Source organism: Trachurus trachurus, assembly GCF_905171665.1.
Source record: "Trachurus trachurus genome assembly, chromosome: 19".
Lineage (NCBI taxonomy): Eukaryota > Metazoa > Chordata > Actinopteri > Carangiformes > Carangidae > Trachurus > Trachurus trachurus.
Window position 1 is genome coordinate 1,435,823 of NC_139913.1, and position 16,089 is coordinate 1,451,911.

The 16,089-nt window shown below is 44.9% G+C and overlaps 2 protein-coding genes across 3 annotated transcripts in view; both read right to left on the reverse strand.

Moving 5' to 3' along the window:
* The window catches only part of hlfb (HLF transcription factor, PAR bZIP family member b), a 353,334-nt gene that overhangs the window by 142,013 nt on the left and 195,232 nt on the right, over window positions 1-16,089 (reverse strand). The gene's annotated exons all lie outside the window — the stretch shown is intronic.
* Window positions 399-16,089, reverse strand: part of LOC311003117 (scavenger receptor cysteine-rich type 1 protein M130-like) — a gene marked incomplete at both ends in the record, with an annotated part of 50,868 nt that continues 35,177 nt past the window's right edge. Inside the window, 10 exons of the mRNA XM_083994802.1 lie at window positions 399-503; window positions 764-900; window positions 1,359-1,688; window positions 5,665-5,781; window positions 5,869-6,183; window positions 9,493-9,774; window positions 9,863-10,169; window positions 10,830-10,969; window positions 11,053-11,373; window positions 12,370-12,654. Of these exons, the coding sequence (XP_083850928.1) occupies window positions 399-503; window positions 764-900; window positions 1,359-1,688; window positions 5,665-5,781; window positions 5,869-6,183; window positions 9,493-9,774; window positions 9,863-10,169; window positions 10,830-10,969; window positions 11,053-11,373; window positions 12,370-12,654 (2,339 nt within the window). The remainder of the gene's footprint in view (window positions 504-763; window positions 901-1,358; window positions 1,689-5,664; window positions 5,782-5,868; window positions 6,184-9,492; window positions 9,775-9,862; window positions 10,170-10,829; window positions 10,970-11,052; window positions 11,374-12,369; window positions 12,655-16,089) is intronic.

Here is a 16,089-nt window from a genome sequence, read left to right on the forward strand (position 1 = left end):
TCAATCAATCAATCAATCAATCAATCAATCAATCAATAAAACAAAATGCATGTACCATATTACAACTGTTTCTGTGCCTGTATTGTAGACTCAAACCTTAATACCATTCCATAACAGATTTATGGATAATTCCAATGACTGGATATTCTGGAGAAACATTTCGTCGACTAACTCCACTGTAATTTTAGCTGACTAAAATTCTAAAGATATTTCGTCGACTAAAACTAGACTAAAACTAAAATATTTCAGTTGACTAAAATATGACTAAAACTAAATTGTATTTTAGTCAAAAGACTAAGACTAAAACTAAATTAGAATTTGTTGTCAAAATTAACACTGATCGACACAGGGCAGAGGACGGAGCAAAACCCGGTGGAAATCCTGGGTAAGACAAGTTGCTACTCTGCAGCCTGGACTCCTTCTTCTTCAGCTGTGGAAACACCCAGGTTCAAAGACTGCAGCTCTATGGCCTCCTGTTGGACTGGACTCTGCCCCCTGGTGGCCTGGAGAGATGTGGCAGCACACAGACATGAGACTTCAGTTCAACATACAGGAGCTGAGAGCTTCATGTCAGACAGAGCTCAGGCCAACAAAGGTGAGTCTGGTACCTTAAAGGAGCTGTAGTTTTAGCTGCAACTCACTGGAAGCCAAATCACAAAATCAATATTCCTGCTGTGCTATTGTTGTCAGTTAGATCAGTATTTCAAAATAACATGATTCCTTAGTCTCTGGTGACATATTGGGTGATTTTATGATTACTTACCATACATTTCTTACATACAGCTCCTTTAAGGCTGAGACAGATGACAGCGATCAGCAGCAGCAGCAGTCCGAGTGGCAGGATGAACAGTCTGATGATACGACCTGTTGGATCTGTTGGATCTGTTGGATCTGATGGATCTGTTGAGACACATTCAGTCATCACGTTAGATCACATGACATGAGTACAACAGCTTCAGTAAACAAACCTCAACATGTTTGAGTCAGTTCTTAGAGAATGAGGTCGTCTGATCGTCTCTGTGCACTGACGGTGTTGGACAGACACAACAGGTGGACAGAGTTAGTCTGAAAGGATGAACTGAAGCTTCTTGTCTCCTTCCAGCCTGTGTCTGGTTGAAATGTCTCAGGTGAGTGTTAATCAACGTCTTTACAGGCAGTTTACCAAACATGATCCTGGTGAAGCTGAATCATCCTGCTGACGTCTGACTCATCATGTAAAACCCAGTTTCTTACCATCATGGTGCTCATGTACCTTCACTGGATCCTCTCCTGTCGTGGACTTTTCACTGCAGCAACATGGACGGATGAAGAGACAATGGGCCCCTGAGCACAGACAGGTGAAATGTGCTTCAACTCACCTGAGACGGTGAGGGACAGTCGACGGCTCTCAGAGGAGAAGTTATGAGAGAAAACGTAGAGGTGATAAACACAGCTGTAGTTTCCTTGGTGGGCGGGCTCTGCAGCAGGAAACAGGAAGGAGGCGGAGTGATTGACAGCTGGCTGGGTGTAGTTGTCCGTTGTGGTGGAGGAGGTGAAGGTGAGCTGGAAGGAGCCTCCTGGGTACTGTGGCTGGATGGAGCAGCTGATGGTGAAGTTGGAGCCCATCAACACACCTGAATAACCCTGCTGCTGGGCCTGGGAGACCCCGTCCATGGAGGACACGGAGATGATTGGCTGGACCAGCAGGTCTGTAAACAGAGAGATGATTGGCTGAATGTTAACAGTCAGTTTCTACAAGGACCCTGATCCATATGTCACTAGAGAGATAACAAGATAAAAGTGTTCTTAATTATTCTATTATATCTTCAGCATCAGTAAACGACAGCTCCTTTCTGTAGGGAATCATGAGGAATCAAACTGTCTGAACTTCCAGTGTAGTTGTTATTAAAGGAGCTGTGAGTGAGGACTGTGGCAGCTACTGGGTTTTTCAGTGAACTACAGCAGGCTGGTTGAAGCTGCAGCCAACGTATCTGGCTGTTGCGGTAAATAATCCTCAGAATGGGTTTCTCCTGGCTCCAATGTCCCAATTTACAGTGTTGGGCAAACAAATCCAAACTGTAGCTCCACTTGTACCTGAGCAGGTGAGTCCAACAGCTTTGCCAGGTGAGCAGCTGGTTCTAGTTGAGCCTGAGCTTCTACAGTCCAGGAGAGCTGACTCGTTGCCTCCACACTGGAACTCTTCGGTCCACATTGGAGCCTCCACTGCTCCATAGAGCGCCCCCTGGAGGACTGAAGGAGCCCCACAGCCAAGCTCCCTACAGACCACCTCTGCATCCTGCTGGTCAAAGTCATCTTCACACACTGAGGACCACCACTGGTCAGACTGGTTGGACTTGACCTCCAGTCTGCCTGAACACACACTGGTCCCATTCACCAGCCTGACAGAGTCTGCAGAGAGAGACACAACATTTAAACTTTGATCCTGGCCTTTATTTACTGTCATATCAACTTTAAAGTAATCAGCATGTGCCCAGAAATGAGTTCCTTCTCTGTCCCCAACACAACCATTAAAGAAACTCACAGTCCAGCTCTTGAGTCAAAGCCTCAAGTCACCAACGGTCTGTACATAAACCTCCTCACAGAAAGAACTTTAACATCATCAGCTGAAGACGCAAACTTTCCTATCTGACTGCTGACCTACAGTCCTCCTACACTTTCAGGGATGTTTGAGTTTCAGTGTTTGTTGATGTAATTTGCCGCCACAGATGAAATATAATTAATGAGTGAAAATGATGAGAGAAATCTGTCAAACTCTAATGAATGAGATACGTGAGAGATGATGAGCTCAAAAAGATGCGGTGGTAGCTTGGGCAGCTTTGGTGCTTCAGGTGGAGCAGTCCAACAGTTTTATCAGACCAACAGGTCCGCTCTGACCGCGATTGTCAGTGACATTTCTGAAGTGCAAGATCAAAAAAACACAACAATACAACAGCCATTTACAAACAAAACGGCCAAACAAGTTTATGTGGAGCTCAAATAAATGAATAAATAAATGAATGATCATTCATTGATGGGTTTCGGAATGTAAAGGCGGAGCTGCTTGTGTTGTAGCCATGTTAGGTTGTAGCCGACAGCCGTACAGCACGCTACACTCTGTCCCCAGAGCAGCATTCAAGGAGACCGATTACTCAGACAAAACCAAGATCACACAGTTTTTAAAAACCATTATGTTTTGATTGTAGTTTAAAACAGTTTACACATACCAGAGGACTACCATATTCACACACAGGATACCTGAGAGTGTCTATTATCATAATCTGTAAAAAAAAAAAAAAAAAACGTTTTGAGTTTACTCGTCAAAGGTCGCGAAAGAGTTAAAAAATGCTGGGAGCAATTAATGAACGGGATGTTTAATTCTGCCATTATGTGGCGCTATGAGTGTAAGCAAATATGGGCATGCAGTTCAGAAGTGGACCCTAATTTTGGCCAATTTGGACGATGCATGTTGATGTCCCATGGTAAAAGATCCCAATTTGCTGCACCGCCACAGGCAGCCTGTTACATGAAACCACATTGGTGTTGTTGTGGAGCTTCATCAACTTGTTGAGCGTCATGTGGCCATGAAATTAAGTAGGTCAGGTCTAGGGCTGAACGATTAATTGCATTTGCAATTAAATTGCAATTTGATAAAACGCAATTTCGAAATCGCATAGGCTGCGATTATGCTCTAGTCACGTGTCATGCAAGTGAGAGTGGAGTTGTCGGTGAAAACAGGCAACATCGCCACACTGTTACTGACGTGAGGCTCAGCTGAACATAGCACTACGGAAACTTTAATGTCAGAGAGGAGCATTGTGTGGAACTACTCCGTTTTTTTTTTTTTTAACATGTGCACAGCGTCAGGTGAGCAGAACTTGCCTCGGTGCTGCTGTGACTTCACGGGGCGACACCACCGACCTGTAGATCAGCAGCTCTGTCAAACACAGCGTATGATCGCTGTGTGGCTAAAACGCTGATGACCAGTGAGTTGAACTAGTCAAACAGCCGCCGACACGGATCAATAACTGAAGAGTCCAGTGTTTCCTCTTTCCTAAATCCTACCCGCCGCTCCTTCAATTTTTTTTTTTTAATTGTCGCAAATAGGCCTCAACACCGCCGCATGTCTTCCGTTCATTCATCTCTGCATAGCGCTGTTTCTTATTGGTGCTCTCTCTCTCTCTCTCCACCAAGCCCCCCCTAGTCGGGTCGGACGATCCGGTCGCAAAATAAACTTCAATATCAGAGCTCTCTATCCTCAGACTGTCCTGAACTGTCCCTGAACATCAAACAGGGACAACATGGAGCTTTCTTGTGTGATTGGTTACTGAGTTTTATATCAAAGTTTACATCAGGCTTATCTGTCAGTGCGTTGTTATGTTGTCATGATAATTAATACATGCAACAAGCCTGTAAAAAAAAAAAAAAAAACCTTCAGGAAAAGACCAACCAATGTTTAATGAATCAAATATTGTGTTGGTCATAATATAGAACAGTTATTGTTTCTGTCTGTTGAATAAGGATATAATCGCATATTAAATCGCAATCGCAATATTGGTCCAAAAAATCGCAATTAGATTCATTTCCCAAATCGTTCAGCCCTAGTCAGGTCAACAGTGTAGGATTTGTGCATGTCATTGTAAAACATCGCTTTTTCTGTTCCACAAGAACTGAACATTTCTGCTTCCACAACAAAGGAAGGAAGACACTAAGGGTGTATTCACACCTGTTTAGTGCGCACCCTGGTGCGCACCAAATGTTAAAATGATACATTGTTTCATTTTTCAGTTAGTGCGGTTGCGTTCACACCTGCTTTTTATCACTCGGGACCAAACTTGGAGAACGTCACGTCTCCATGACTACCGGATGGAATCTGGAAGCGCTGATTGATAAAACTTTCCTGATGGAGACTCCAGTAGGGCCGGTTGTTAGTAGCTCTGGTCATTTATTTCTATATTGTTTGCATGTATAACTCTGTTTGGTACTTCCGGCTGGTTTCCGGTTGCGTTCACCCAGCTCGGTCCCGTTAGTTCCCGGTTAAACGTTAAACACGGACCTCCGCTGCTCGGTAATCAGCTGCTCCGCGGACCCGAGGGACGGACCCGCCGACCTGAGCGGACTCAGCGGACACGCACCGACGGGCTGCCCCGCTGCTGCTGCTTCGTTTGTGGGGACAGAGCTCCGCAGCACCGGAGCACCGGGCGGTCTCCCCGCTGCCTTAACCCGTTGTCAGCGACTACGGGAGCCCTTTTAGCTCAAACGTGTTGAGTTCGCCTGGCAGTTGGCTCGCACCAGAGTGCGGTTGCTTTCACACATAAACTAGTGTGCACCAGAGTTCGGCTGGAGCCGAACCGAGACCACCTCCTCAGGCCGCACTAGTTTTGGTGCGCATTAGAGTGCGATTTGCTTTCACACCAACCCAAACTGGACCAAATTTAGTGCGCACTAACACTGCAGGTGTGAATACACCCTAAATCTGACTGTCACTGATGATGTCACTGATGGACTTACCTGAACGGGTGAGCTCATCCGTGAAGGAAGAGGAAATTGATATTGATAATGATGATGATGAACACTCCTTCAGGGTAAATCCAGACTGAACACAGTCAGTGTTGATCAACCACACAGACCTCTCTGAGGACTCTCTTGTTGTTGTTGAAACAACAGAGCCACAGTCCAGCTCTCTACAGACTACAGATGCTGCCTCTAGGTTCCAGTTGAGGCTGTCCACTGGTCTCCACTCTCCTAGTTTCAGCTGCAGTTGACCTGCACAGCGACTGGCTCCTCCCACCAACCTGACAGGCTCTGAACAGAGAAGAGAGTGAAGAGTAAAAGAAGTGAGTTTGATTCAAACAGAAATGAAGCAAATCCAAACTGTAGCTCCACTTGTACCTGAGCAGGAGAGTCCAACAGCTTTGCCAGGTGAGCAGCTGGTTCTAGTTGAGCCTGAGCTTCTACAGTCCAGGAGAGCTGACTCATGGCCTCCACATTGGAACTCTTTGGTCCACATTGGAGCCTCCACTGCTCCATAGAGCGCCCCCTGGAGGACTGAAGGAGCCCCACAGCCAAGCTCCCTACAGACCACCTCTGCATCCTGCTGGTCAAAGTCATCTTCGCACACTGAGGACCACCGCTGGTTAGACGGGTTGGACTTGACCTCCAATCTGCCTGAACACACACTGGTCCCATTCACCAGCCTGACAGAGTCTGCAGAGAGAGACACAACATTTAAAGTTGAAATGACAGTAAATAAAGGTCAGGATCAAAGTCATCAACTTGTGTCCAAAAATGAGTTCCTTCTCTGTCCCCAACACAACCATTAAAGAAACTCACAGTCCAGCTCTTGAGTCAAAGACTCAAGTCAACCAAAGGTCTGTCCTCACAGAAAGAACTTTAACATCATCAACTGAAGACACAAACTTCCCTATCTGAGTGCTGACCTACACAGTCCTCCTACACTGACAGGGATGTTTGAGTTTCAGTGTTTGTTTCTGAGGACATGGTCGCCTCTTTTCCCTTGTTAGTCCACTTTAACCTACAGGAGTTTCTAAAGAGTCATTAAAGTCCCTGTAAAGTGAAATTGGAGTTTTGTTTCAAAATATATTAAAAGTGTTCGAAATTTATTGATAAAAACATGCAAAAAGACTAATTTCTGTACAGTACTTAATTTTAGAGGTTAGGGTTTCACAGTTTCACTCTGCTTCAGTGGTCTTTGTTTTTAAGGGCGGGCTTAGCTACAGAGGGGCCGTGACGCACTGCCGTCCCTACTTTCATAACTCCTCCCATGTGCACAGTAACATTATAAATACTTCAAGAATACCAACAACTGTTTGCTGCCACTACTGCTGGAGCTACCAGCGCCACCGGAGCTACCAGTCCACTAGCTTGGTCTCTGTCTTAATAAAATGTAATGCAGACTTATCAGGTCATTGTAAAACATGTATTTATTGATGTAAATGTGGTGTTATTTGAACTTATGCTGCGTTCATAACAACTCGGAGGTCGGGATTCCCAACTCGGAAATTTCCGACTTCCGACATCATTGCGTTCACGCTGCAGGAACTCGGGAGAAAAAAAACATGGATACCTGAAGGAAGTTTGGCATATTGTGGATCATAGCTGAATACGAAAAATAAATGCAGCAGTAAATGATGTTTATTTTGGAGGAGAGGAGACGCCGCAGATGAGTGCACATATAACGTTATAGCCTTGATAACAGTTAAACGTTATTTCTGTCACATACGAGGAACACAATTTCACACCATACAACAATCAAAGCTTAATATAAACGTAATTCATATAGGCTACTGCAATAATACACAAAAATATGCATTAAAACCTCAACAAATAACTTAAAATGTCTAAATTCTAACCGTTTAAGACGAAGGCTGCCATGTTTTCATGTTGTCGTGACGTCAAGTCGGAAAGTCGGAGCTCTGATATGATACCCGAGTTCCCGACCTGTAATTTCCGAGTTCGACGCCGTTCAATTCATTTTTTACAACTCGGAGCTCGTTTTTTTCCGGCTTCCGAGTTGTCTTGAACGCAGCAATAGTCTATACAGATCCCAGAGGCAGCGCTGCTCTCATGTGAAACATGAAGCTCCACTTTTAATTCAAACAAACTAATGAGACTGCCACAGTGGGACCAGTCGGCGCCCGGCGGCGAAACTCTAAAAGCCAAAACAGCCACAGTCCAGGTGAACCTCTGCAGCGTCCGTCCCACAGCTGACCGACACAGCAACGGCTACACCGGCAACAAAACTGAGGGCCGCCGCCGTCAGCAGATGAATCTCTGCTTGCCCTGATAGCATTAGCTCGGCGGCTAACACTAGGCCCGTTCGTCCTGTGCTGACGGTGGCGGCCCTCATTGTTGTTGCGGTGTAGCCTTCAAAGCTCCCGTTGCTGTGGCGGTGAGCCGTGGGTCGGATGCTGCAGTGGCTCGGGACCATGGATGCTCGGGGTGAACGGGACGAACGGGGCTAGCCGCCGAGCTAACGCTATCAGGGTAGCAGAGATTCGTGTGCTGACGGCAGCGGCCCCAGCATATTTCCCTCACTGCTCAGTGTGTATCCGAGACATTCAGATAAGAGCTGGACTCAGACTCAGGCTCAAACCCGTAGCTGCTCGGGTAAGATGTGACAGTTAGCATTAGCATCAGCATAGTTGGCTGGCCGGTAGGCCATTTGATTTACAGTTGAAACTTGAGGAAGCTAAGCAAGTGGGCGGGGCTTCTGTGCTTGCAGCAGACTTCCAGAGCTGCGAGAACTGCCTCATTTAGTCATGATTTTAAAACCTAATTTCACCCAACTAAACAAATTTTTCTAGCATCCAAAATTGGCAGGATGGTTAATAGGACATATGTCTGGGATGTGATTAACTCAGAAGACGAATCCAGTGTCACTTTTCAGGGACTTTAATGAACGTGATGTTTAATTCTGCCATTATGTGGCGCTGTGAGTGTAAGCAAATATGGGCATGCAGTTCAGGAGTGGACCCTAATTTTGGCCAATTTGGATGATGCATGTTGGAGTTATAACGAGTTGATGTCCCATGGCAAAATATCCCAATTTGCTGCACCGCCACGGGCAGCCTGTTACATGAAACCACACTGGTGTTGTTGTGGAACTTCATCAACTTGTCGGGCATCAAGTGGCCATGAAATTAAGTAGGTCAGGTCAACAGTGTAGGAATCAAAGACTCAAGTCAACCAACGGTCTGGACTTCAACATCTTCACAGAAACAACTTTATCTTCATCTGTCAAGTGACCTCGTTAGTCCACTTTAACCTACAGGAGTTTCTAAATAGTCATGTGATGTGATTTGCTGCCACAGATTAAATTAAAGGCTCTAATTTCGTAGACCAGGCACAGGTGGCGAAAATGGGGTGTGTCCAGGCGCATTTTGCAAGTTTCGAGCCCAGCGCAGGTACTCCCCTTCCCACCCCAATCCCTCCTACTGGCACAAGTGGGAAAGAGGGAGGAGAGAAGGTGTGAGTGGGTTTAACACAGCCGAGTCCATTCTTCACCAATCAAATGAGCTCCTGTCCTCACCATTAAAGGGGAATTGCCCTTTTTTACAATCTGGACCTTATGTCCAATATCAAATACGATCATTTACTCACCCAGATAACTTTGGTGTCATTAGAAGTTGTTCCGACAAAATTGGATCCAGCCGAGAGCCGCGTATATCCATATAATGGAGTCTACTGGGCAGTGGAATGCAGCCTCTAAATAACACATTATCTGCCACGAAACTCGTTCATTTCACCAATATTTGGTTATGATACGCTAGTGCTATTCCCCTCTAAGTCTGGGGTAACCTGTTGACTTACTAACCTCAGAGGCTTGTTAACAGAAAACAATGATGTAACATGTTGACATATTAAATGTCTTGTTTTCAGACCTTCACTCGCTTAAATACAAAAAGAACATGCAACTGAACATTTCTGCCACCACAACAAAGGAAGGAAGACACTAAACCTGACTGTCACTGATAATGTTACTGATGGACTTACCTGAACAGGTGATCTCCACGGTGGAGGAAGAGGAACCTGATGATGAACAGTAATTAAGGGTAAATCCAGACTGAACACAGTCAGTGTCGATCCACCACACGGACCTCTCTGAGGAATCCCCTCCTCTTGTTGTTGAAACAGCAGAGCCACAGTCCAGATCTCTACAGGCTACAGATGATGCCTTCAGGGTCCAGTTCCTGCTGTCCACTGGTCTCCACTCTCCTAGTTTCAGCTGCAGTTCACCTGCACAGCGACTGGCTCCTCCCACCAACCTGACAGACTCTGAACACAGAGAAGAGAGTGAAGAGTAAAAGAAGTGAATTTGATTAAAACAGAATGAAGCAAATCCAAACTGTAGCTCCACTTGTACCTGAGCAGGTGAGTCCAACAGCTTTGCCAGGTGAGCAGCTGGTTCTAGTTGAGCCTGAGCTTCTACAGTCCAGGAGAGCTGACTCATGGCCTCCACACTGGAACTCTTTGGTCCACATTGGAGCCTCCACTGCTCCATAGAGCGCCCCCTGGAGGAATGAAGGAGCCCCACAGCCAAGCTCCCTACAGACCACCTCTGCATCCTGCTGGTCAAAGTCATCTTCACACACTGAGGACCACCACTGGTTAGACTGGTTGGACTTGACCTCCAGTCTGCCTGAACACACACTGGTCCCATTCACCAGCCTGACAGAGTCTGCAGAGAGAGACACAACATTTAGGGGCTGTGTCCACCAGATGCGTTTTTAGCGCTCTGAGCGCCCGCGACCAACGGTCGTGTCCACCAGACGTGCTCTCTCTCTCTCTCAGAATGCCACCGTAACCAGGTAACAAAACGAGCCGTCTTACTTCCGAGCCACTTGACGAGCGGTGCGCTGTTCCAAAAGTTGAACATATTTCAACTCGAAGCGCTCTGAGCGCTGCGACAAAAAAGGAAGCGCCCAGAGCGTTTTTTCCGCCCAGAGCGTATTTTCCGCCAAGAGCACTATGAGCGCCGAACTCCATAGGATATGAATGGAAAGTAGACGCCCAGAGCGCTAAAAGCGTGTCCAGTCGACACGGCCCCTTAAACTTTGATCCTGACCTTTATTTACTGTCTCACTTAAATACAGAAAGGACATGTTACTAGACATTTCTGCCACTGCATCAAAGTAAGGAAGACATAACACTTGACGGTGAATGATCATGTCATTGATGGACTTACCTGAACAGGTGATCTCCACGGTGAAGGGAGAGGAATCTGATGATGAACACTTCCTAAGGGTAAATTCAGACTCAACACAGACAGTGTCGATCCCCCACACAGACCTCTCTGAGGACTCCTCTCTTCTTCTTGTTGAAATAGCAGAGCCACAGTGCAGCTCTCTACAGGCTACAGATGCTGCCTTCAGGTTCCAGTTGGAGTAGCCGTCCACTGGTCTCCACTCTCCTTGTTTCAGCTGCAGTTCACCTGCACAGCGACTGGCTCCTCCCACCAACCTGACAGACTCTGAACACAGAGAAGAGAGTGAAGAGTAAAAGAAGTGAGTTTGATTAAACCAGAAATTAAGAAAATCCAAACTGTAGCTCCACCTCTGTCTGAGCAGGTGAGTCCAACAGCTTTGCCAGGTGAGCAGCTGGTTCTAGTTGAGCCTGAGCTTCTACAGTCCAGGAGAGCTGACTCATGGCCTCCACACTGGAACTCTTTGGTCCACTTTGGAACCTCCACTGCTCCATAGAGCGCCCCCTGGAGGACTGAAGGAGCCCCACAGCCAAGCTCCCTACAGACCACCTCTGCATCCTGCTGGTCAAAGTCATCTTCACACACTGAGGACCACCACTGGTCAGACTGGTTGGACTTGACCTCCAGTCTGCCTGAACACACACTGGTCCCATTCACCAGCCTGACAGAGTCTGCAGAGAGAGACACAACATTTAAACTTTGATCCTGACCTTTATTTACTGTCATATCAACTTTAAAGTCATCAGCATGTGCCCATAAATGAGTTCCTTCTCTGTCCCCAACACAACCATTAAAGAAACTCACAGTCCAGCTCTTGAGTCATTGACTCAAGTCAACCAACGGTCTAGACTGCAACATCTTCACAGAAACAACTTTAAAGGGCATTTCCAGTCATAATCAATGTTTACCTCAGATATCAGGTCACCTATGATCAGGTCATTTCATACCATCCATGCTCCCAACTGCAGCGTGTGGACGTTTATAGTTGTTCTATGGTCGCAATTAACGTCCTTTTTACAATTAAATTAAATCAAAATTCCGACTTACCATGGCTTCAGCATTGTTCCTTTACGGGTCAGAGAACACAACAGTAGGGGGACTCTGAGGTGTTTGTTCTCTGACCCGGAAAGAAACAACACGGAAGCTGCGATAAGTCCAAATTTTGATTTAATTTAATTGTAAAGTGAATTTTTAAATTTAAATGAGGGTCAAAAGGACGTTACTTGCAACCACAGAACACTTTTAAAATTAGTCCGGAGCCCATTAATGAACATTGAAAAAACGATGGATCCTTTAAAAAAAAACGGGAGCATGGATGGTATGAAATGAATCATAGTTGACCTGATATCTGAGATAGACAATGATTACGACTGGAAATGCCCTTTAACATCATCAGTCAAGCAACCTCGTTAGTCCACTTTAATCGACAGGAGTTTCTAAAGAGTCATGTGATGTGATTTGCTGCTGTTTGCTGTGTGTGTGTGGGTGTGTGAGAGAGAGAGAGAGAGAGAGAGAGAGAGTTACATGATGTAACACGTTGAGATATTAAATATCTTGTTTTCAGACCTTCACTCACTTAAATACAAAAAATAACATGTTACTGAACATTTCTGCCTCCGCAACAAAGGAACGAAGACACTACACCTGACTGTCACTGATGGACTTACCTGAACAGGTGATCTCTATGATGGAGGATAATGATAATGATGATGATAATGAACACTCCTTCAGGGTAGATACAGACTGAACACAGTCATTGTCAATCCTCCACACAGACCTCTCTGAGGACTCTCTTTCTCTTGTTGAAACAGCAGAGCCACAGTCCAGATCTCTACAGGCTACAGATGCTGTCTTCAGGTTCCAGTTGTAGCTGTCCACTGGTCTCCACTCTCCTTGTTTCAGCTGCAGTTCACCTGCACAGCGACTGGCTCCTCCCACCAACCTGACAGACTCTGAACACAGAGAAGAGAATGAAGAGTTTTGGGGACTACGGATGTAATTTAGCACATGTGTATTTACTGTGGGTGTATTTACTGTGGGTTCTCTAGCACTCACAGTCCATTAATATGCATTGTCCTGACTAAATAAACAAATAAAGTAAGTAAGAAGTGAGTTTGATTAAAACAGAAATTAAGCAAATCCAAACTTCTACCTGAGCAGGTAAAGATTAATTACTTTGGTTCCATCTTGTAGTAGCATGAAGAATGACACTGATATGAAAACATGAGAGAATAAAACCTTGATGTGTTGATTGAGCAAACCCTTTGATCTGCTGGAGATGTTAATAAAGTAAATGGAGCTTCATTAGTGGTTGTTCCTCTTCCTACTCTCAAATTGCAGGACCTTCACTAACCCTTGTAAACTATCCTCAGTGCAATAGTTCTACTTTTTTACTTTTTCACTCTATAAACTCATTTTAAATATAAACAAGATGATGTGTGACCAGGAAGGTGAAGGACCATCAGCTGATGATCAGTGGAACAGTGAAATCATGTAGTCATGCTCATTTCAGTGCTGAGACACAGACACCACACTCATCCATCCACCAGCACCTTCATGTGTCCTCATCCTCTCTGTTTACCTGTGGAGCTGTGGCTTCCTTCAGCCCAGAGTCCTGAGGAGAAAATCAGAAAGGAAACATCAGTGAGATCTGTGAAGACAGTGACGTCACTAATGTGGCAAGGTGAAGAGGGCCCGGGCAGGGATTGGACCCACACCTCCCGGGTAAGAGGCATGTGCGCTTGCCAGTCACCCAAAGGGACATCCCCTTGGCCAAGTAGCCAGGGCACATGATCAATTGGAGGCATAGTGACAGGAACCTCGACTGTCACACTAAGAAGCAGAAACAGTCGCACCATCATACAGGTCAGGAACAATGAAATGAAACCCCAACACATCATTAGAGTACCATCGGCTCCACAGTGCTTCATGTAAACAGTAACGTTTCCTGCCCAGACATTCAGCTCACTGTTTGATGCTCTGTGTATTAGCACCTACCCTAACCCTAACAAAGCTCAGCAATAATATCTCTGACAACTAAGTTACTGCTAAAACATTCAATTTTACTTACACACACACAGATTCTGAATACACTTTTGCAGATTCATGTACACACACTCACAAATGTCAGTACACATTTACAGATTGTTTGACACATCTTCAAATCTAATTACGCACACACAGACTTTAAGATAAGCATTTGCAAATAATAAAGTAACAGTAATTCCTCCATCCATGTCCCTCAGTCCTACCTGAGCTCCACAGCAGCAGCAGCAGCAGCAGGTGATCCATGTCCATGTAGACGTCTGTCTTCGTCTCTGTCTCCTCTCTGACTGCTGGACTCGTCCTCTGCTCCTCTGTTAACCTCAGGTTTTATCTCTTCATCATCTACGTGTGGTCTGTACATCCTATTTAACATGGCATGACTTGTTATTTCCTGAATGACAGTTTCACAGAAACACATCTGTGGCTTTATCATGACACCATCTCAACTCAATGTATATATAGTTCACCTGCTGCATAGAGTCACAGATCTGACCCTTGTATGAGGATTTTAACTCAAAGAAATCCAGATGTAAATGGACTGAAGTCTGTTTTTATCTACTTAAAACCCCAGAGAGACTGCCACACAACCTGCTGCTGGTTTGTTGGGAGAGAAAACATGGAGCTGGTGCTGTTGGAGTTTCTTTGTCCCTTCTCTGGTCGGACAAATCAGCCAAGAAGAAGACATGGTCCTGGTGGACCACAGGGACACATGGATCTACCTGTTGCTGAGCCAAAGTCTGGGGCTGATCGCTGGTCTCTGCAGGTGGAGAAACCACTTTCACCCGATCGACTAAAACAGCAGGTGTGTGTTGTTACGATGCCCAGACGCTAAGGGTCCATGTTGGTTAAACACCAGCCCTGACCTCAGGTTTGATCCTCAAATACTTTTATTTTAACTCTACATGAATAGTGACATTGAAACAGCAGTAATAAAAAACATACATGCCCCCCCTCCCCCTCCTCTCAGAGGTTGAGCTGCTGCCTGTTGCTGAGCGACTGACGTCAGATCTCTGTGGTTTCTGTCACTGAGACCGACCTGATAACACCTGCTGCTGAAAGGACTTTCCACGGAAATGTTTTTTCCTTCTTATTAGTTGATGTTGCAATATTGTGGCCCCTTAAACGATAAGATCAGTTTCAACTGCTTTAACGGGGGGGGGGGGGTGGGGGGCATGTGTAACTCTGTATGCAGGGTTTTATAATCCAGGTTCACTGTGGCTAACACACCGACTCAGAGGCAACATGTCACTCACTTAAATCTCTCTAAGCATCATGGGAACTGTAGTCCCAAAGCTCAGAGCATGGTCGACCCAGAGAGAAGAAAAAGGACGACAACATCCACTAATATCTATTCGTTTATTAGGGGAGACCGATGGCTGTAACATGGGTCAGTTGTAACACATAAACTAGTGTAACTAGTTTGTCTTTTTTACTATTTTGGGTTTCATTTAAAATTTTTAAATTGTGTGTTTTTATGTTTGCTCGTTTTTTTTTCTCCCCCTTTCGTTCCCAACTCTTACTGTTAAATGTTTTGTTTTTATATAAAGCACACTGAGCTGCCCCTTGGTAAGAAATCTGCTGTATAAATAAAGCTGCTTTGCCTCGCCTAGTGTCAGAGAGAGAGTCTGTTAGTACTATTTATGTGTCCTTGTCCTTTGTCATTCAAAAATGCCTGAAATATATACAGTATATGATATATTTGCCTGTTTTACCCATGTAATTTAAGTCACGGTTTGTGTTCTGTACATTGTCTTTGTTCAATGAAAAAGTAAACAACATAAAATAAGACTTTAGACTTTTATTGTCCCTTAAGGTAAATTCTCATTATTTTCACATAACCTCTTCATTCCACCACAAGGACAAAGCAAAGTGCAGCACACATAGATATGAGTGAACACATTTACCAAGAAGTAGAAAAAGAAAAAAGAGAGGATGAACTAAGAGGAAGAGGTCACGACAGTAAAGAAGCTTCACCCACAGTAAACAGGAAATAATAAAAAAAACAGAGTAGCTAATACTGAGAAATAGGAAGAAGAACTGAGAAATACGAGCTGGAGCATCAGTCCCCAAATGCACACACAGCACAGCGCCCCCTGCTGCACAGTTCAGTATCTTACAGCAGAGCAGAGTGACTGAGAGACCCATGTTTCAGACCAAACACTCTATAGAAGTGATTGCTGTTGGAAGATACAACTTATATTAACACAAACATTCAGCTAACTTCTGCTTTAATGTAGACTTTTTTTTTTTGTTGCCTATGTGTTAATATTTATTTGTAAAGGAATTTTGTACTGTCTCTATTGACAATTAATGAGTCATGTTTCTTGGTTGTAACTTGTATT